The 23322-nt window shown below is 46.9% G+C and overlaps 1 protein-coding gene and 1 pseudogene across 1 annotated transcript; one reads left to right on the top strand and one right to left on the bottom strand.

The window, feature by feature from the left end:
- Nucleotides 1-1038: 1038 nt before the first annotated feature.
- On the bottom strand, nt 1039-9038 carry LOC103300937 (olfactory receptor 10H2-like). The gene is made up of 2 exons (XM_008157866.3): nt 8974-9038; nt 1039-2033 (listed from the first exon to the last, which is right to left on the bottom strand). The coding sequence occupies exon 2, from the start codon at nt 2020-2022 to the stop codon at nt 1039-1041; it is 984 nt and encodes a 327-aa protein (XP_008156088.2). The 5' UTR covers nt 2023-2033; nt 8974-9038.
- Nucleotides 2021-20153, top strand: LOC103300936 (ubiquitin-like modifier-activating enzyme 1; annotated as a pseudogene).
- Nucleotides 20154-23322: the final 3169 nt, after the last annotated feature.

Here is a 23322-nt window from a genome sequence, read left to right as displayed (position 1 = left end):
TCAGTTCTCTCACGCTGGCTGTTCCTTCCTAACCACCTGAGAACAACGTATTTATCGCTTTGGGCTCCTTTCATTGGTGCCAGCTAAAATTGGTCTTCTCTTTCCAATCTAGGTCTTTATTCCTTCTTGGAAAAGATGGGCCTCCCCGGTGTATGCTTCTGAGCCCCAGCTCTGACCATTTCGGGGGCAAGACCATTAGCTAACAGACTTAATCTCTCTTTTTTAAAAAAATATTTTTATTTATTTCAGAGAGGAAGGGAGAGGAAGAGAGAGCTAGAATCATCAATGATGAGAGAGAATCATTGATCGGCTGCCTCCTGCATGCCCCCCACTGGGGATCGAGCCCGCAACCCGGGCATGTGCCCTGACCGGGAATCAAACCGTGACCTCCTGGTTCATAGGTTGATGCTCAACCACTGAGCCATGCCGTCCGGGCAGACTTAATCTCTTTATAACTCAGTGTTCTCATTTTCAAAATGGAACTAATTTGACCTCCCTTCTGAAATAGAACTGATATGTGTTAAACATTTAAGACCATACCGATCATTAGGCATCAGGAAATGCAAATCAAAACCACAATAAGTCACTACTAGAGTAGCTACAATAAAAAAGATAAGTTAGTGTTGGTGAGAATGTGGAGAAATTGGAATCCTTTTACACTGCTGGTGGGAATGTGAAATGGTGCAGCCACTTTGGAAAACAGTCCAGCAGTGTCTCAAATGATTAAACATAGAGTTACCATATGACTCATTAATTCCACTGAGGGGCAGGTATATACCCCAAAATGGTGGTGTGGGCATCCCCTCCTCCATGCCACTGCCAGGCACAGGAAACAGGAAGAAGTTGACACACAAGGTCAATATTGGGGAGGGCATTACCCCAGTGAATTGAAGAGGAATGAGGTCAACCAGATTGGGGAGGGGGAAGTGCATCTTGAATTTACTTGCTAAGGGTGGAGGTAAGGGGAGTTCACATATAGGAATCATCACCGATGAAGCACAAATATATACATCTTACAGACGGGAGACTGAAGGGTCTTCACCCGCCACATTCCCTGCCATGAAACCAGCCCCTTGGGGAGCCCTGGAGAAGGATCCCGCTGAGGAAGGTCCTCTTCATGGCGCTCTTCAGCTCCTTGTTCCTGAGGCTGAAGATAATGGGGCTGAGGAAGGGCGTGAGCACTGTGTAGGTGACGCCCATCAGGGTGTCTCCTTCCAGAGACTGGGGACCCTTGGACTTGAGGTAGACCACAGAGGCGAAGCCATAGTGCACGACCACCACAGTGAGGTGGGACGCGCACGTGGAGAAGGCCTTGTGCCGGCCCTCAGCGGAGGGGATCCTCAGGATGGTGGCTATGATGGAGGCGTAGGAGAGGAGGATGAGGAGGCAGCAGCCCAGCAGGGCCGTGATGCACACCAGGCCCACGCCCAGGGCCACCGTGGAGACGTTGCCCCCACAGGCCAACTTCACAAGAGGTGGCACGTGGCAGAAGAAATGGTGGACCTCGTTGGGCCCACAGAAAGTGAGGTGGAAAATTGCCATTGTCACCACCAGCCCCATGACGGAGCCACCAGCCCAGGACCAGGCCACCAGGCAGGCACAGCCACGGGGACTCATGAGCACGTTGTAGCGCAGCGGGTGGCAGATGGCCACGTAGCGGTCATAGCCCATGACCGTGAGCAGGAAGGAGTGGGTGAAGCCAAACGTGAAGGAGAAGAACATCTGGCTGGCACAGGCCACGAAGGCGATGGAGCGGTGGGTGGAGAGCAGGTCGGCCAGCATGCGCGGGACGATGGCGAAGGTGTAGAGGATCTCGGAGGTGGAGAGGGCGCACAGGAAGAGGTACATGGGCGTGTGGAGGCTGCGCTCGCCCCAGATGGTGGCCAGGATGAGCAGGTTCCCCAGCAGCGTGAACAGGTACATCAGCAGGAACAGCAGGAAGAACATCAGCTGAAGGTGGGGGAAGGTGGAGAAGCCGATGAGGATGAATTCAGACACAAAGGTGTGGTTTAGCCCCAGCATGGCGGCCGTACCTGGTGTGGGAGAGAGGGAAGAACTTGGTGGGGAGGGTCTCCAGTGAGTTCTACCTGGGAGGACTTCCCTGAGGGGCCTCTCCGCCTCTTCAAGTCATGGTTACTTTATCTGCAAAATAACATTCATAATAATGGCCGGTGCTTCACAGAGCCGCTTGAGGTTTCAATAAGATCATGCATTTCAAATGCTTAGCACATACTAGGAATTCAATAAATAAATAACAATTTTATTATTACTACTACTCTTTTTAAATCCCATTGTTAGGGACTCAGGGTCTCTATTCAGGTCCACCTGGATGGAGCTGTTACTGAACAAGAGGTCACTACCTGATGTGCATAGAAGCCAATACGACGGCACTGGCTTTGAGAAAAGAAAGAGCTTTTACTTGTGAGGTCAGCCATCACGGAGACAGGAGGCCAGGCTCTAATCAGTCTACTCGATCCAGGTTGTGGGGCGAGATTTAAGGGGTTTCAGCACAAGATCTTCAAGGACAATGGACCCTTCACCTCTTAAAGGATGCCAGCACTTAGGTTCTGGCCCTTCGGTTCTGTGGGGTGAGCAGTTGAGGGGTTCAAACGTGTTACTGGTGAATGGTGGTTAGAAACAGGTTAGGACCCGTTTGAGCTGGTTCTGCAGCCACAGAGACCCCACTTTAGAAGTTGTCAGTGCCCCTCGTCATTTTTCTAAATTGGAACGGAAATGTAAAAAGAAAGCAGCACTTCAGTCTCTTAAAAAATTATTATTATTATGGGATTTAAAAAAAAATTCTCACCCAAGGATATTTTTCAAGAGAGGAAGAAAAAGAGAGAGAGAGAGAAACATAGATTGGTTGCTTCCTGTACGTGCCCGGACCGAGCGTTGAACACGCAACCTAGGTATGTGCCCTGACTGGAAATGAGCCTGCAGCCTTTGGTGTGTGGGACAATGTTCAAACCAACTGAGGAACCACCTGACCAGGGCAATGGGATGTTTTTTTCCAATTGTTTTTTTTAAAAATATATATTTTTATTGATTTCAGAGAGGAATGGAGAGGGAGAGATGGAAACATCAAAGATGAGAGGGAATCATTGACTGTCTGCCTCCTGCACGCCCCCCACTGGGATCGAGCCTGCAACCCAGGCATGTGCCCTTCCTTGACCGGAATTGAACCCGGGACCCTTCAGTTCACAGGCCGACACTCTATCCACTAAGCCAAACCAGCCAGGACTCAATTGTTTTTTAAATTATTTTTTAAATTACAGTTTACATTCAACATTATTTTGTGTTAGTTTCAGGCGTACAGCATAGTGGTTAGATAATCGTATACTTTACAAAGTGTTCCCCCTGATATTTCCAGGACCCACCTGGCACCACACATAGTTATTCTAATGGTAGAGGCCCGATGCACGGAATTCGTGCAAGGGGCCCGGCCCTCGCAGCCCCGGCTGCCTTGGCCCTCGCAGCCCCGGCCTCGTCCGGGTTTCTTTGGATATGTACCCAGAAGTGGAATCACTGGGTCATAAGGCAGTTCTATTTTTTAATTTTTTGAGGAACCTCCATCCTGTTTCCCGTAGTAGTTGCACGATTTGGTAGGATCTTTAATATAGTTTTGGGGTTGGAAAAATCTGGTGCTGGCTGGAGTTGGCCTTTGAAAAGATAATGCAAGTTCTGGGATCACTGTGCTCAAATCTGCCTGAACTGCTGTCAGCAAGGCTGAGTAAGTATCAGGTGCTGGCTTTTTTCTTTTCATACAAAAACTCTGCATGTTATCCATATGAGTTAAAAAACTTTTTGAGAAGTTTTTTAAAAACAGTGCTTCAACAACACTGGGTTGATTCCTTCATCTATTTGATCCTTAGTTTTCTCCTCCCTTAAAGGAAGTTGGTCATAATAACCCCTACCTGACAAGGTTGTTATGAGGATTACATAAGACAAACACATAAGGGGCCATCCACAGCGCCGGGAATGAACAGTGGGAAGTTAAGATTGAGGGCAGGCATACATAGTCAGAATTGGATTCTCTTAAAATGTAGCAACCACCCTAACCGGTTTGGCGCAGTGGATAGAGCGTCGGCCTGTGGACTGAAGGGTTCAATTCCAGTCAAGGGCACATGCCTGGGTTGCGGGGTCGATCCCCACAAGGGGTCGTGCAGAAGGAAGGCAGCTGATCAATGATTCTCTGTCATCATTGATGTTTCTATCTCTCTCTCCCTTCTTCTCTGAAATCAATTTAAAAAAAATTAAAAATGTAGCAACTAATGGTTGTATCTCTCTTTTAACTGGTGCATTTAATGCATTTATCTTTTTGGTCATTACTGTTGTTTTGAACTTAATTCTGTCATTTTATTTAATACCTGAGCTATGTGTAAATATATTAATAAAATATCTAATATATACATACACATACATATGTATATCTAACATATACAAACACAAAAATATGCATTTTCTCTTATTCATTAAACCACACACACACACACACACACACACACACACACAGACAAACAAAAAACAACAACACAGTAAGAACATGAAATTATCACCAAAAAGGACCTTGTGTGAGGTATAAAGGAAGTCTAGGTAAATTTCCAAGGGCAAATATTGCAAAGACCCAGGTTACCTGACCACACTGCAATACATTTGGAAATTAATATGAAGAGGGTACCTGAAAGTTCCTGTATATTGGAGCACAAATATTAGGTTGAACCGTTGACAGTAGCATAGTAACATATTACTAATCTTTGGGCTACACAGAAAATTAAGAAATATTAAGTACTGAATGATAATGAAAAGTTGAAATGACTAAATGAAATGGGTTGTGCCCTGGAATAGAAAAAGGACATCAGTGGGAAAACTGGGGAAATTCTAGTAAGATCTGTAGTTTGCTATGTAGTATTACACCAGTGTCAGTGGTTCTGATCCTTGCATGGGGGTTCTGTAAGATGCTGGCATTTCAGGAATTTGAATGAGGGGAGCACAAAAATTTCCTGTGTTGTTTTGCAACTTTTTGTAAGCTTAAAATTAAAGAGAAAAATAGTTTAGAAAAACAAGGTGCCATCCAAAATAGCATCAAATCTATCAAGTATGTACAATTAATTTAAATAAGCACACACAAGACCTCCACAGAGATCAATTAAACCTCTAATTAATAGAAAACACAGCAGATAATATAAATAAATGGGTGAAAGACAATATCATAAAAGTGTTAATTCTCCCCCAAATTTAATCTATACATTCAATGTAATATTCTAAAAAAATTCAGTTGGATTTTTTGAGAAAAATAATAAACATATTCTAACATTTCTATGAAAAGATAATGATCCATGAATAACTAAGTCAACCTTGACATGGAGAGTGAAAGGAGGTGGGGAAATTGCCTTCTGAGAATTCTACAAACATCTTGGAAATAAAGCAATTGAGGATTACTGCAACGGAAGACAAACAGACCAGTGGTTCGGAATGGAGACTTCAGATATGGAGCCGCTCAGATATGGTTAGGTTCACAGCACAGATAAATCAGAAAATGACAAATTGCTCAGGAGATGCTGTAGAGGAGAGTATCTCTCTATGTAGATAAAAACAAAAAATGGGCTTTCAATTACTATCCTGTACAAAGAGAGGACCAAGCTGGATTAATAACCCAATTGAAAGATAAAAGAAAGTAGAGTGGAATCTTTGTGATCTAGGAACAGGAAATGAGTTTTTTAAAAATAAAGAAGAAACACAAATCATAAATAAAAAAGGTTAATTTCATTACATCAAAATTATAAATCATATCAGCATCATGGACAAAGTTAACAGATGACAGAGGGCAAGAAGATATTTGCGATATTGAGTAAGTCCTAGAGATCTGCTGTACACCACGGAGCCTGTCGTTAACAATACGATGATGTGCACTTAGAAACGTGTTAGGAATATAGACAACAATGCTGTATTACAATCATCAAACTTGATAAGAGACTAGATTTTACTTATTCCCACCACATAAAAGAAATGATAATCATGTGATGTCATAAAGGTGCTATCGCGACCATGGCAATCATATTACAATAAGTAAATGTATCAAATTAACGCGTACACTTTAAATTTGCATGGATATATGTCAAATCTATTTCAATTAACACAACTTGTGAAGAGGACAGACCTTAGGTTCAGTGTTCTCACACACAGAAAAGTAAAGAGACGCAAGAAACCTGTTGGTGCCCTGACCGGTTTGGCTCAGTGGATAGAGCATCGGCCTGCGGACTGAAAGGTCCCAGGTTCCATTCCGGTCCAGGGCATGTACCTTGGTTGTGTGGGCACATCCCCAGTAGGAGGTGTGCAGGAGGCAGCTGATCGATATTTCTCCTCATTGATGTTTCTAACTCTCTATCCCTCTCCCTTCCTCTCTGTAAAAAATCAATTATATATATAAAAGAAACCTGTTGGAGGTGAGGGTATGACCTTGATTGTGGTGACGATATCACAGGTGTAGGCATATGTCCAAACTCAGCAAAATGTATACATTAAATATGTGCAGGCTTTTGTGTATGATGTACACCTCAATAAACACTGACAGGAGATTCATAACTAGCATCTATAAGGAATGTCTGCAAACCGATGAGAAAAAAGGCTGGGATTCCAATAGGAAGTGGGAAGGGGCAGGCACAGGCAATGTGCAGAAGAGGAAACGCAATAGGCCAGCAGGAAACGAAGACCTGCCGTTGCTCACGGGCAGTTAGAGGCGTGCGATTTAAAGCAGCAGCGTGGCACCCCTTTGCGCCTGGCGGAGAAGCCAGCATGAGAAAGCTGGCTGCTGCTGTGTGTTGGCCCGGATGTGAAGATGAGTGAACTTCAGTCATTCTAGCAGGTACCTGGGGGCTCGTGGCCAAAGGAAGGGAGCACTTACCCTAAGCCCCGCAAACACTGCTCCTGAGTCTCCCTCTGAAAGAAACTCACAGGTCAGTGAGGGGACACGGTCAGGAATGTTCATCTCAGCATCGTCTGTGTTGGCAAGAGAGTGGGGGACAGTCTGGGAGACCCCACTGTCTGTGGGAGTAGAGAATTAAAACCTGGTGGAGGTGGGCCGTGTGCCCTAAACAACATTTGGGGGGAAAAACAAGACTGACATAGCAATATGGATGGTTCCTACAAACATAGCACTGGGTTAAAAGTTAGGAAAAATAGGAGACCTCCAGCACCGTATAACGCACCACTGTCAGAACATGTCTGTGCAGCAACATACATTTTATAAGAATTCACACAAGCAGGACACACATGAAACAAATTAAAAACGCTGCCTGTTGGGGGTGGGGAAAGGACCAGTGATAAATGGGAATAAATAGAACAGGATTGTTGTGAAAATCATGATTTACTCAAAGCTCCTAAGTTTAAGTCCAACAAAAATGGGGAATATACAGTATATATATATTTCCAATCAGTGATACATACATATATCAATCATATGTACCATATATATATTTGATAACAAGTTTTCAAATACCCTCAGACAATGTTCACTCCCCAATATTACACAGTCCCCTTCCATTTCCCCCTAGAACAGTGGTCGGCAAACTGTGGCTCTCGAGCCACATGCAGCTTTTTGGCCCCTTGAGTTTTTAGCAAAGGCCAGCTTAGGAGTACCCTAATTAAGGTAATAACAATGTACCTACCTATATAGTTTAAGTTTAAAAAATTTGGCTCTCAAAAGAAACTTCAGTCGTTGTACTGTTGATATTTGGCTCTGTGGACTAATGAGTTTGCCGACCACTGGCCTAGAGGATTGGCCCCTCAGAGCCACTACCAGCCAAGGCTCGGAGGACCCCGAATCCTACTTGGAAAACGGACAATTGGGCTCGAGTGTCAAGATGAGGTCCCTCATACATGCCTCTCGGTGCCGTGGCCCCAGCCCTGTCTCCTGGAGCAGTGCCTGCCCACCGTCCTTCCTCTCCTCCTCCTCCTGCTACTAGAATCTATTCTGTTCTCTGAGACACACACAGGTGGTGAGTCATGCAGACCCGGGGTTCAAATCCCGGCCCCGACCGAGTGCTGGGACAACCAGAGAACGGCCCTCGCAGGTTCTCTGTGGGACCTGGACACCAAGTGCTCATCACAGAGGATGTTCTCCGGACACACTGCTGCCATTGCTGTCCTCTTTTATGGTCACTGCTGGGCTGGCTGTCACGCATCCTTCCCCATCAGGTGACACATATTGGCGCCGTGACAGTGCAGGGTTTCAGCCCCAGTTCCAGGCTAATCTTTCCTCTGACTGTGGATGCCCTTTGGCCCCCAGTCCTTGATCCCTGGGTCAGCCCACCTCCTGCTCTCTTCTGGCTACAAACGGGCTCCAGGGTACCAGCTCCTAAATATCCAAATGTTACAAATATATACACAAAAAGGGCTCTCCCGGCTTCCTGTCCCCCTCTGGCGCTTTCCTGTGCCACTCTTCCCAGGACAACGCCTCTGCAGGACGCTCAGGAGGGCGCTCCAAGTCACCTGCACAGTCTGGACTTCAGGGAGGAGAAGGGCCGGCGCCCTCATCCCAGCTCTGGGCTCCCAGCCAGGGCCCCAAGCCAGGCTCCCAGATCCTGTCCCTGTGCCCTTCCTCCTCAAGGGGACACGACTCCACCCACTCAGCGCCCTCTGCGTATGCGTCTGGCCATAGCCCAAGCCTGGGCTCACGGCAGTGGACAGAGCGGAGCGCCGGCTCAGTTCATCGGTTCTGAAATACACAGTGACAGTGGCGCCCAGGAAACACGGAGCCAGGAGCAGACACTCGCCCTGCATGTATCCCCCGAGCGCTGCCCAGCTGCCTGCAGCTAGTCTGGGACTGGGATAAGCCAGGGACACACAGCAAGCACACTGTGGTGGGTTGAATTAAATCCCCCCCACCCCAAATGTATGTCCTGCACTCACAGAAGTGGGCAGAGCTGAGCACCGGCTCAGGTGCATAGGTTTTGGAACCTCAACATGTGGCCTTACTTGGAAGCAGGGTCTTTGCCGATGGAATAACGTAAGGATAGAGATGAGATCATACTGGATCAGGGTAAACCCTTAATCCAATGGCTGGTGTCGTCATAGGGACAGCAGGGGACACAGAAGGAATGCCATGGGAAGATGGAGGCAGACTGGAGTGATGCAGCCACAAACCAAGGAACGCCAAGGGCCACCAGGAGCTGCAAGAAACGAGGAAGGATCCCCCCAACCCCCACCCCCAGCACCTTCAAGGGGAGCACGGCCCTGCCAAAACCTTGGTTTTGCACTTTCAGCCCCAGAACTGTGAGGGGATAAATGTCTGGTCTTTTAAGCCACTGGTTTGTAAGCACTTGGCTACAGTAGTGAAAAGAAACAAATCTAGACACACACAACTACACAGACACAGACACGAACACAGACACGGACACGGACACGGACACGGACACGGACACAGACACAGACACGGACAAGGACACGGACACGGACACAGACACAGACAGACACTCTCAGTGCCTTCAGCAGCACGCACAGGCGATGCACACATGAGCACACATGCATGTGACACACACAATGTGACCCTCTGGCTTAAAACCCCCCTCTCCCTCTCCGTCTGGCCCAAAGACCACTCCCTGCCTGGGACTGGACCCGGTGAGCATGGCTGCTGTGGGGCAGGGAGGCAGCCACAGATGGGCTCCGTGTGGGACGCTGTGTGGGACAGGAGCCCAGACTGGCTCACTCAGCCTGGGGCTAGATGCTGGGGCTGCAGACTCCCCTCTCCACCCTACCTCACTCCCCACGTCCATCCCTCAGCCAGGTCCTTCCTCTGCTCCTCTCCGTTCTCCGTAGTCCGAATGCCCTCTCCCTCCCCTTCCAGCTCCTGCAGCCCTTGTCACCTGTTCCTGGAAAAGGGCCCTGGAAACAGAAGCACTGCTTGCCTTGTTCTCTGGGGGACGCCTGCCAGGAGCCTGGCCTGGGGCGGGGAGGGGCAGCAGTGGGTAGGGAGAGAGTTTTATCTCTGCGGGCGACATCCCAGGGGTGGGTTCCACAGGTGTCTCCCAGGAGCTTGCCTTCCTTCCTCCCTTCCTTCCTTCCTTCCTTCCTTCCTTCCTTCCTTCCTTCCTTCCTTCCTTCTTTCTTCCTTCCTTCCTCCCTCCCTCCTTCTTTCCTCCTCCTCCTTCCCTCCTTCCGTCATCCATGCGTCACATCTTCACTGAGCCCTGGCTAAGGAACTTGGTATGGATCTGAGAACCCAAAGAGAATGCTGCCATAGCCTAGCACTGAAGGAGCCCTCCGTCTTGGGAGAGGCAGAGCTGGGTACAGACACCCACCTCCTTGTGGTCAGAACTAGACCACAGGGAACCACAGAAGGAAGTGGACCATCTTCCTAGCGGGGATACTGAAGCCGAGCCTGGGAGGACGCTTTCTCCTTGGGCTGTGTCTTAGGGTCCCCCTCCCCGCTGCCTGCTTTGCCTGCTCCCTCCCCATCTTAGCAAATGCCAACCTTCCCATCTTAGTGAATGCCAACCTTCCCTCTGCCATACCATCCCCCCATCTCGGCCAGGATCTCCACCCCACCCCCCAATCCTCTCCACAGCTGTTCCAAGACCATCTGGATTTCATTGCTTAACAGACTAAGACTCAACTCTGGCCTCTTATGTCACCTTCACCACTCCCACTCTGGTCCGGGCTATTACACCCCTATCTCTTGCCTCGATGCCTACACAGCTGGTCTTCAATCCTCCAATCCCACCCCTTCAAGTCTGCACTCCGCAGAGCTGTCAGAGAAATAGTGAGTGAGATCATGTCCCTCCCCTGCCTAAAACCCTCCAGTGGTTTCTCAGTGAGACTAGAATCAACTCTGAACTCCCCACCTGAGTGGTGATCCCAGCCCACATCTGACCTTACTTCCCTTCCTTCACCCCCATGTCTATGATTTCTCCTGGACAGACAAGAATCTCATCACTCTGGGCTTTGTACATACTATTCTCTCTGCCTGGATGGAACCCCTTCCTCACACCATTCATTTCCACCTGGCTCATTTCTGTTCTTCCTTTTTAAAAAAAAAAATGATATATTTTTATTAATTTCAGAGAGGAAGGAAGAGAGAGAAAGATAGAAACATCAATGATGAAAGAGAATGATTGATTGGCTGCCTCCTGACCGGGAATCGAACCGAGACCTCCTGGTTCATAGGTTGGCACTCAACCACTGACCCACGGTGGCCGGGTGTGGAGAGCGGCTAGAGTTTTTGGACAGGTTCAAGCCTCAGACTAATGAGAGGGCACAGTCCTCTCATGGCCACGTGCAAGTCCCAGCTTAGAGAGCAGAGCCCTCCCAGCACAATTATAGCCAACAGCTATAGTTGTAAGCTTGAACCTATGGTTCGAACACGTGGTCCCACGTGCCTGAGTGATGTGGGCTTGATAGAGTTCAGGTGCATGTAATTGAGTAGGATGGAAACCCACGAGAATGTTGTAAAAATCTTGACCACGCCCTTACTTTGCCTCATGGCATCTGGTTATAAAATAAAGACACGGCTTGTAGTCCGTGGCACTGTCGCTAGCTCTCCATCAGAGAGGCTTTCCATCAGAGAAGACAGCAGTCCCACCGAGATCCAGCTTTCATTCTCTTGTCTGTCTTTTCTCAATCCTTCACTGCCCCCACTCAGGTTCACCCTTGGCCGTGCTGGCGCGACACAGCTGGGCAGTCCTGTTCTTCCTTCAGGTCTCAGTTTAGACACCCCCTACTCCCAGGAGCTCTGGTCATCAATCCTCCCCCATTCCAAGCCGGGTAAGTCAAGCTGGGCTGTCCCCGGTAAAGGCATTTTGGGGAAATGGGACTGGATTCCAGGATGATCTCTCCCACGGTGGTTCCTCCCCTCAGCAGATGTCAGGAAAGGATACTGGGAAGCTGAAGATGTCTGATCCTCAGAATGAACATCCTCTATTGCTGCCTCTTCCCACCCCAAATGCTAGACACGGTGACACGTCAACACTTTCAGAATTGTTCAGATCCCCCATGGTTCTAGAAACAGTCCAGCAATACAGATCAGACACAATGGAGGAGAGAAATAAAAGTAATGGAGTCTAACTGTAGGCTATATAAAACATAGAATTAAAATATTGGATCACAGCCCAGCCAGTGTGGCTCAGTGGTTGAATGTTGTCCCATGCACCAAGAAGTCACCGGTTTCAATCCCAGGTCAGAGCACATGCCTGGGTTATGTGCTCAATCCCCAGTACGGGGGTGGGAGGGTTGGGGGCAACCGATGGATGTTTCTCCCTCTTTCCCTCTCCCTTCCCTTCTATCTGAAACCAATAAAAACATATCTTTTAAAAATATTTTTTTATTGATTTCAGAGAGGAAGGGAGAGGGAGAGAGAGATAGAAACATTAACGATGAGAGAGAATCATCAATTGGCTGCCTCTGCACACCCCTACCCAGGATCGAACCCACAATCTGGGCATGTGCCCTGACTAGGAATCAAACCATGACCTTCTGGTTCATTGGTCAATACTCAGCCACTGAGCTACACTGGCAGAGCAATAAAAATATATTTTTAAAAAATATTGGATAACAATAATATGGAAGAGTAACAAAGCTAAAGAATTATTAAATCCATAGCCTGTTTGAGGGAGGAGTCATGATAGTGTTTATTCATAGATGACACAGTTGTCTACATAGAAAAAGCCTAAGAAATTGACAAAACACAATTGAAATCATAAATGAATTTAGCATGGTCAGAGAATGTAAAACTAATATACAAAAACCATGTGGGTGTACTAGTAATAAATGGAAAATGAAAATGTTTTGTGTCAATACCATTTATAATAGCATCATAAAAAAGCCACCAATAACCTAGCTGGTTTGGCTCAGTGGATAGAGCCTCAGCCTGCAGATTGAAGCGTCCAGGTTCAATTCCAGTCAAGGGCACATGCCTGGGTTTTGGGCTTGATCCCCAGTGGGGGGTGTGCAGGAGGTAGCCGATCAATGATTCTCTCTCATCATTGATGTTTTTTCTCTCTCTCCCTCTCCCTACTTCTCTGAAATCAATAAAAATATATTTTTAAAAATTTGGTGTGTCAACTTGACAGGGCCATGAGGTACACCGATATTTGGTCAATCACTCCTCTGGGGGTTCCTGTGAGGGTGTTTTGAATGAGCTTAACATTTAAATCGATAGGCTAGCAAAGCGGATTGCCCTCCCTAGTGTGGGTGGGCCTCATCCATTCACCCGAAGACCTGCATAGACCCAAGGGGCTATAGCCCTTCATTGAATAAGAGCAAATTCTGCCTGCCTGGCTGCCTTGAGCCGAGACATCAGTTATTTCCTGCCTTAGAACTCAAGCTGAAACATCAGCCCTTCTTGGTCCAGAGGCTGCCGGCTTCCACACAGGAACTCACTCCATCAGCTCTCCTGGCTCTCCAGCTTCCCAGCTGAAGATCTTAGGAATTTTCAGCCTCATAATTGCATGACACAATTCCCTATAACAAATCTCTTTATATCTGTATATATGATAATGTATATATTATGATCTTATGTTCTATATCATTATGTAGTATATTACATAATACTTATCCTATATAATAAAAGGGTAATATGCAAATTGACCCTAACGGTGGAATGACTGTTCGCTATGATGCACACTGACCACCAGGGGCAGCTCCTGCATTGAGCGTCTGACCCCTGGTGGTCAGTGCATTCCCACAGGGGGAGCGCAGCTCAGCCACAAGCTGGGCTGAGGGCGCGAGTGCTGCGGCGGTGGGTGGTGGGAGCCTCTCCCGCCTCCTAGGCAGCACTAAGGATGTCCAACATCCCCCGAGGGCTCCCGGGCTGGCAGAGGGATGTCTGACTGCCAGCTTAGGCCCATTTCCCTGGGGAGTGGGTCTAAGCTGTCAAGTGGACATCCCCCAAGGGCTCCTAGACTGTGAGAGGGTGCAGGCTGGGCTGAGGGACACCCCCTACACCGAGTGCACGAATTTTTGTGCACAGGGCCTCTAGTACTATAATAATCATATATTATTATATTAACATAATTATATTAACACATACTGTTACTTTTATATATTATGTTAATAATTATAATAATTATATGAAATATATAATTATAACATAATCTATGATATGATAAATAATATAATTACATATATTTTATTATTTACTAGAGGCCTGGAGCATGGATTCATGCACCGATGTGTCCCTCGGCCTGGCCTGAGGACATCCCCTGAGGGGTCCCGGATTGCGAGAGGGTGCAGGCCAGGCCGAGGGCCCCCACCGGTGCACGATTGGGACCAGGGAGGGACCACGAGAGGGACTACGGGAGGGCTCCAGGGTGTGTCCGGCTGGTCTTGCCCAGTCCCCATTAGCAAGCTAACCAACCTACCAGTCAGAGCGTGTCATAGCGACTAGTCCAATGGTCAAGCAAATGGACAGACACTTAACATATTAGGCTTTTATTATATAGGATATTTATATATGGATATATATGTATACATATACATCCTATTGGTTCTGTTTCTCTGGGGAATGGTAATTCACAAATCCAAAAGAAAAAGAAGCCTTGTAAAAATGTCACATTTTCATGCCCTGGCCAGTTTGGCTCAGTGGATAGAGCGCCAGCCTGCAGATTGAAGGGTCCTGGGTTTGATTCCAGTCAAGGGCACGTGCCTTGATTGCAGGCTTCTCCCCAGCCCAGGCCCTGGTCAGGGCTAGTGCAGGAGACAACCAATGGAGGTGTTTCTCTCTCTCTTCCCTTCTCTCTTCTACTCTCCCCAAAAATCAATGGAAAAATATCCTTGGGTGAGGATTAACACACACACACACACACACACACACACACACACACAGAGTCACATTTTCATCTAACAGGAGATGAGTTCCAGATCTACCCATCACTGGTGATTTTTTTCTTTGTGTAAGTATTTCCACCAGGTCAGCCCTGCATTTCAGCTTTCTCAACTTGGAATATGTTCAAAGTTCATATTCATGTATCTTTGTTATAATGCAGAGACCACTGTCACAGAGGACTTTTAGCACATCTGCTGAGCTTACACAGTCTACAGCAAGCAGAAGAATCCTGGTGTCCCTCAGTTCCTATCCCGCTATAGTTCGTTGAGCGCAGACAACATGCCAGACCCTGTAGTGGGTACCCTAACAAAGCCACAATAAATACTTATCCTCACCGTGAACACCAAAGGACTGCCTGCCAATGAGCACATCTTGCAGCCCTGCTATTGAGATTCTTTCCTTTGTTGACAGAGTTCCAAGGATACTCAACATTCCTCATGAGCCATCTCAACATTCCTTTAATCTCCTCTACAAAAAGAATGGCCTAAGAACCTGGCTTGAAACAAACTTTGTTAACAAAGCCAACATAATGTTGAATAACAGGATGCCATTTCATGTGCCAATTAATGTATTTGTTTTCTAGGGCTGCCGTGACAAATCATAACAATTTATTGGCTTAACACAACACACATTTATTCTGTTTTTGGAGGCCGTAAGTCTGAAACTGTCTCCCTAAGTTTGCATCCAGGTGTCCCTTCCGTCTGGAGGACTCAGGAAAGCATCTGTCTCCTGCCTCTTCCAGCTTCTAGAGCAGTGGCTCCCAACTTTTTTTTGGCCATCCCCCACCTAAGCATCTCTAAAATCCTGATGCCCCACCCCCCCATAACATATAATTCTTATTATTCAAAAAGTGAACTCCTATTCACGTGGAGGAAGCCTAAAATGCTTGGTCTAAACAAGCTTCGAAAGAACTTGGCATCCATGAAAGAGAAAAAGAAAAGAACAAAAGGACAGTTGAAGTACTGAGGAAGAACTCACTAAGGAATTGTTAAAAAAACAAAAAAAAAACCTAAAAAAAAACCCCCAATAGTAATATGAAGTGATATGAAAAAATAGCAAATAAAGTTTTGAAAGATATGAGAACTGAAATGCATAAATATGTCACAATAGATATTTATATACTGTACATGAAGCCCCTAGAACCATAAGAAATGCAAAAAAATTCACTGTTAATAACTCATTCTCGAATTGCCCCCTTAAAAATTAAATTGCCCCCCTGTGCGGCGTGTGCCCACGTTGGGAACCACTGCTCTGGAGGCAGCCTGCACCCCTTGGCTCATGGTCCGGCTCTCGAATCACTCTAATCCCTCCCGTCGTTATATCTCCTTCTCTCCGTCTCTGTCTCCTGCTGCCCTTTCATAAAGACCGCTGTGTTCCTATCGGGCTCACCTGGACGATTCAGGATACTTCCCTCCCCCAGCCCCCACCTCCACCCCGTCTTAGGACCCTTAACTGGATCACATCTGCAAAGGAAATATATGCACAGGCTCTCAACATGGACATCATTTAGGGCAGGCGTCCTCAAACTACGGCCTGTGGGCCACATGTGGGTGTTTTTGCCGTTTTGTTTTTTTACTTCAAAATAAGATATGTGCAGTGTGCATAGGAATTTGTTCATGGTTTTTTTTAAACTATAGTCCGGCCCTCCAACGGTCTGAGAGACAGTGAACTGGCCCCCTGTTTAAAAAGTTTGAGGATCCCTGATTTAGGGGGTGGGAATTATTTATCACAATAATGAGTAAAACAATGAAATCAAACCCCAAACTGCTGTAGCCAGTTTGCCAAACTTCCAGTTTCTCATTGGTTCCCTGGAATCAGTGTTTCTTTCTGGCTGTGTGTACCTAAGGCTGCACCTGCACCCTTTTCCTTAAATGTGTCTATTCCTTCCAATGAGAGCCTTCCCTCCTGATCAAGACCAAACCTCCCTCTGTAGGAACCCGAGAGAGAGATTTCTGATCACCAACTCCAGACTATTCCAGATTGTAGTCGATTCCTGCTTCCCCAATTCACAACTGTGCAGGCTTGGACAAGCAGCTTCATCTCTCAGAAGCTCATTTTCCTCATCTCAAAAACATTGACTATAAGAGATGTGGGAGATGTCTCAATGTGGGTAACTAGTTAATTGTGATACTTAGTGGAGCTAATGCATGTGAAATCCTTACCGCCGTATTTGGCAAACTGCAGGCACTCCTATGTGACAGCTGTACTTAGGTTTATTATTATAAAACATCTTCCGCTTCCAACTTAAATATCTGGGTTCACCTTTGAGTTAACAATTTACATCCTGCAGAGGGCCCCCTTCCTGGATCCTCAGTCCTATGGTATTCCCAAACACCAGCAAGGGAATCAGACAGACCTGAAGTTCCACGTATCTCCCTTCATTCCCATGCCGGGTGACCTCCACCCAATTTTCTCATCTGCATACTGAGGGCACCCATTTGTACCGTCTTGAGTTAGCACTCTGCCATTCGACACATCTCCCAAAAGATACAACTTAAGCTCACTAATGAGAATTGATGTCTTGCTAAAAGTATATGGGGAAAAAGGGGAAAGGATTTCCATAAGAAGGCAGATAGCAACACCCTTTTAACAAGCTTTATGTTCTTACCCAGGCCCTGATCCTTCTTCCCTTTCTCTCTTTTCTTCCTTTTTCTCTCAGTCTCTCTTCCCCTCTTCCCCTCCCTCCCTCCCTCCCTCCCTCCCTCCCTTCCTCCTCTTCATTTCTTTTCTCCTTCCTCATGTGCAAATTCTCCTGTTACCACCCTTTTTTTCTTTATTCCTCTCTTTCCCAGATTTTGCCCCATATTATTTTTTATCCAATTGAACGTTCAGATCTATTTAAAGGACTCCATTCCTACTAGCACCCCCCTCTCCACTTCACATTCCAACATTCTTCACTCAACTCAGCTCAACATAGAAAACCTCCCTTAGAGTCTATCCCTCTCAAAGGAAGTGAAGAACTGTAAATATAGGGTGTCCGGAAAAAAATGTATACACACACTGTGAATACTTATAATTATATAGAATTTAATGTTTATTTTTAAAAATTTCATTTTCAAAATTGAGCGATCAGCTCTTAAAGTGTGTATATCTTTGGGACACCCAGTAGTAAACCATATTCTGGGAGACAGTTTATTTTCTTTTGTACATTTGTTATAATTAAAAAGATAATAATTATAAAACACTGGACACAGTAATTGATACACAGAGCATGTCCAGTGTTTGGTGGTATTTATTATTATCTTTATGTTTCTCTTTTTTATTTTTATATTTGAGGGGGAAGGGGAAAGTCTTCCCTTGCTTGTCTGTTCAAGAAGATGTGTGTGCGTTCGTGCCAAGAGACACCAATGTGATGCTCCCCACCTGCCCACAGACAGGTAACACATTCTAAGGCACAGATGGTGAAATGAATTCATTACACAGGGTCATAAACCAGAGGCCATCATTACTTGAGACTAAGCAAGAAGGGGCTTACAAAACTGGGGGTAGCCCCGGCCGGTGTGGCTCCGTTGGTTGAGCATCAACCCAGTCAGAGCACGTGCCTAGATTGTGGGCTTGATTCCTAGTAGCGGGCAGCCAATCAGTGACTCTCTCTCTTATCATGGATGTTTCTTCTCTTCTTCTCCCTTCCTATATGAAATCAATAAAAATATACTGTATATTTTAAATAAACATCGTTTCTAGCCCTGGCCAGTGTGGCTCAGTTGGTTGAGCACTGTCCCATGCACCAAGATGTCACTGGTTTGATTCTGGGTCAGGGCACATGCCCCAGCTGCAGGCTCATTCCTCAGTAGGGAGCATGCAGGAGACAGCAAATCAATGTGTCTCTCCTTCTCCTCCTCCTCCTCCTCCTCCTCCTCCTCCTCCTCCTCCTCCTCCTCCTTTTATCCTCCTTCTCCCTCTCCCTCTCCCTCTCCTCCTCCTCCTCCTCCTCCTCCTCCTCCTCCTCCTTTTATCCTCCTTCTCCCTCTCCCTCTCCTCTCCTCCTCCTCCCTCCTCCTCTCTCTCTCTCTCCTTCTTCTTCTTCTTCTTCTTCTTCTTCTTCTTCTTCTTCTTTCTTCTTCTTCTTCTTCCTCTCTCTCTAAAATCAATAAAAACATGGGCTCTAACATAGATTAAATGGCAGTTTAAGAGCTCTATATATCACAGACCCCACGTTTGTGGAGTGAACCCTGCGGCTGGTGGGCACCCAACCCTTGGAGGTGCTGGAGGCCTTGCAGCGCAGCCTGTTGCTGCAGCGGCCACAGACCCGGGCTGACTGTGTGAGCGGGGCTGCCACCACTGGCACAGCCCGTATTCTAACATCGCCGGCAGCGGCTGCACAGCTTCCCTCCTGACCAGCTCACAAGCTCAGGGGCTCCCTTCTGGTCTGGACCCAAACAATGTCCACACCCACTCACATTTGCTGTCCACAATCCCCTGCATCTGGACTACGTGGTGACTGGCGCTAACCTGTTTGCCCACATCTATGGGCTGGCAGGCTCTCAGGACCGAGCTGCTGTGGCCGCACTCTTACAGTCTGTTCAGGTCCCCGAGTTCACCCCCCCCCCCACCACCAACTAGTCTGGTGTCAAGATCCACTGCAGAGCGCCAGTGCCTCTGTTGATGAAAGCCGTCTAGAGGAGCTCAAGGCCACACTGCCTAGTCCAGAAAAGCTTCCTGGGTTCAAGATGTACCCCACTGAATTTGAGAAGGATGATGACACCAACTTCCATATTGATTTCATTGTGGCTGCATCCAACCTCCGGGCAGAGAGCTATTGCATTCCTGCTGCAGACCAGCACAAGAGCCAGCTGATTGCAGGGAACATCATCCCAGCCGTCGCCACAGCCACCGCAGCTGTGGTTGGCCTTGTGTGCCTGGAGCTACACAAGGTGGTTCAGGGGCACCGAAGACTTGACTCCTACAAGGATGGTTTCCTCAACTAGGCCCTGCCTTTCTTCACCTTCTCTGAACCCCTTCCCGCACCCTGTCACCAGTACTATACCTGGGAATGGACGTTGTGGGATCGCTTTGAGGTACAGAAGCTGTGGCCTAATGCTGTGGAGATGACTCTCAAACAGGACCTTGACTACTTCAAGACAGAGCATAAATTGGAGATCACCAGGCTGTCCCAGGGCGTGTCTATGCTCTGCTCCTTCTTCATGCCAGCCGCCAAGCTCAAGGAATGGTTGGATCAACCAATGACAGCGATCTTAAGCCGTGTGTTGAAGCGAAAGCTGGGCCGCCATGTTCGGGCACTGGTGCTTGAGCTGTGCTGCAACGATGAGAGCGAGCGAGCGAGGATGTCGAGGTCCCCTACGTCCGATACACCATTCACTGACCCCAAGCCCCCCTTCTTCAGAGCCCTTCCCGGCCAGGGTTCCCATTTGACTTGTAGCAGTGACCCAGCTAGCCAAGCCTGGTAGTCCCTCCTCATCCCTCTACCTGACCCCTCTTGCCACTGCTTCCTACCTTGTTCAGAACCTTGAATCCTAATAAACAGTTATTAACTCGGGGGGGGGGGGGGGCGGGGGCGGGAGAGAGCTCTATATAATTGAAAAATGTGCTTAAATTTTCTGGCTCTCATAATCTTCATCAGTAAGATGGATTAAATTATGATACTCTTTGCTTGCTGGCTTTTATTAACATTGACAAATACAGAAAAGATCCAGGTTGTAACAGTTAAAGACATCAATGGTCAAGACTGTATTCCCTTGACTAGTGTGCCTGCTCTAGAAAACATGCATATAGTTGAATCTTGGGGTTTATTTTTTATTTTAACTCTGAGAGTCTTTATCTTTTCATTGATGTTTTAAAACCCATTCACATTTATTCAATACTGTTTTAACTGTACTCATTTCTGCCATCTTGCTCCATATTTTGAATTTACTATGATAAAGGAACTGAAAGTTTGAAAATAATTGGGTATCTGGTCAAGATGGCAGCGCAGGTAAATATGATACTTGCCTCCTCCCACATCAAAATGACAACTAAACTACAGAACAACCATCATTCAGAATTGCCTGAAATTTGGTTGAGTGGAAATCCTACAACTAAGGATATAAAGAAAAAAAAACCACATCAAGAGTGGTAGGAGGGCCCTAACCAGTTTGGCTCAGTGGATAGAGTGTCGGCCTGTGGACTGAAAGGTCCCAGGGTTGATTCTGGTCAAGGGCATGTACCTGGGTTGTGGGCACATCCCCAGTAGGAGGTGTGCAGGAGGCAGCTGATCAGTATTTCTCTCTCACTGATGTTTCTAACTCTCTATCCCTCTCCCTTCCTCTCTGTAAAAAAAAAATAAAAAATATATATATATATATATATATATATATATATATATATATATACACATACAGGTAGGAGGGGTGGAGATGCAGAACAGGCAGGTCCCACACCCACATGTGGCAGATAAAAATCAGCTGTGCAGGTCCCCCTGAGAAGTGAAGGATCTTAGCTCCATACCAGGCCCCCCAGTCCAGGTTTCAGTGCCAGGAAGAGAAGTCCCCATAGCTTCTGGTTGTAAAAACCAGTGGGGATTGAGGCCGAGTGAGAAGGAGGTTTGCTGGAGTCCCAGGAAGTTCCTCTTAAAGGGCCTATGCTCAGACTCACTCCCTCTGTGCTCCAGCACTGAGGTAGCCACTCAAAAGTCACCAGAGACATATGCAGAGTCTGGTATCAGGGCAAGATCTGGGGGGACAACTTTATCCCACATGGAATGCTGACAGAAGCCATGGCTCCTTTTCTGGCCCTCCTCCCACAGACCAGCAGGCAGGTGCCATATTTGAGACTCTATCGATTGGGCTCACACTCTTTGCCCTGGTGATTCCCTGAGGCCCGCCCCACCCAACTTTCAAGCCTACCCAAGTTATTTCCAGTAGCTTTTCCATACAAATGGCCTGTCTTGGCTCATGCTTCAGATTTTCCTAAAATCCCTCAAACAAGCAGCATCTGGTCTAAGCAAGCCTCACCTCTCACTCAGTGGCCCCCAGCCTGGCACTAGCAGCAGACGGCCTTGGTTTACAGCCTGGCCTCACCTGGGCAACTCCAAGCCCAGCACAAGTAGTAGCCATCTGCAGATTTCTTTGTAGCTCATGCCAGGAGGCCCCAGGCAGAACACAGGCTGCACCTCCCTGAGGCTCCAGAGCCAGCACACCCAGTGGACAGCTTCATATCATGTCAAAGCACCACCACCTCCTCAAGTGATACACTCAAGGGGCAAACTCAGCGGGCACCAGAGCCCCACTGAAGTAAGTCCTGCTCTGTGGGGTGGGCCCCTGCACAGCTGATCCTCCATAGTGGTCAGAGGTCAGTGGCCACAGCCAGTCCTTTTTGCTAATAGGCTCAGAGGTAAATCTCTTTCATTGACATGCCAACAGTGATCAAGGCTCAACTGTAAGAGGTGGGTGTACACAGCCCACACAGGGGGTGCACCTTGAGTGCCCAGCTTGGGTGATCAGGGAGGCTGTGCCACTGGACCCTGCAGAACACCTACTACAAAAGACCACTCTACCACGCCTGCAAGTTGTAGCAGTTCTACTTAATACACAGAAACAAACACAGGGAGGCTGCCAACACGAGGAGACAAAGAAACATGTCCCAAATGAAAGAACAGAACAAAGCTCCAGGAAAAGAACTAAACAAGATGGAAACAAGCAATCTGCTAGATGCAGAGTTCAGAACATGTGTTGTAAGGATGCTCAATGAACGTAGGGGAAGAGTAGATGTGAGAACTTCAACAAAGAGATAGAAAACATAAAAGCAGAACTAGAAAATGTAAAAAGGAACCAATCAGAAATGAAGACTACATTAATTGAAATGAAGAATATATTTATGGGGAATCAACAGTGGAATAGATGAAGCAGAGGATCAAATAAAAAATCGGGAAGATAAGGAAACAGAAAACATCCAATCAGAACAGCAAAAAGAAAAAATAATCCAAATAAATGAGGATAGTGTAAGGAGCCTCTGGGACCACTTCAAGTATTCCAACATTCACATCATGAGAGTGCCAGAAACGAGAGAGAGCAAGAAATTGAAAACCTATTTGAAAAATAATGACAGAAAACTTCCCTAACTTGGTGAAGGAAATAGACATACAAGTCCAGGAAGCACAGAGATTTCCAAACAAGATGAACCCAAAGAGTCCTGGCCTATGTTGCTCGGTGGTTAGAGTGTCAACCCATGCACCGAAGGGTCACAGTTTTGATTCCCAGTCAAGGGCATGTCCTGGGTTGCAGTTTGATCCCTGGCCCTTGTTGGGGCATGTGCAGGAGGCAACCGATCAATGTGTCTCTTTCACATCAATGCTTCTCTCTCTCTCTCTCTCTCTCTCTCTCTCTCTCTCTCTCTCTCTCTCTCTTTCTCTTTCTCTCTTTATCTCTCTCCCTCCTACCCCTCTCTACCACTCTCTCTGAAAAGCAATGGGAAAAATATTGTCAGGTGAGGATTAACAAAAATAAATAAATTAAAAGATGAACCCGAAGAGGTCCACACCAAGACACCTCATAATTAAAATGCCAAATGTT

The sequence above is a fragment of the Eptesicus fuscus genome, chromosome 6 (assembly GCF_027574615.1).
Source record: "Eptesicus fuscus isolate TK198812 chromosome 6, DD_ASM_mEF_20220401, whole genome shotgun sequence".
NCBI lineage: Eukaryota > Metazoa > Chordata > Mammalia > Chiroptera > Vespertilionidae > Eptesicus > Eptesicus fuscus.
This window is presented reverse-complemented; position numbering and strand designations above follow the sequence as displayed.

Coding starts and splice junctions, on each gene's coding strand:
- LOC103300937 (XM_008157866.3), bottom strand. CDS start 2,022: ATGCTGGGGCTAAACCACACCTTTGTGTCTGAATTCATCCTCATCGGC.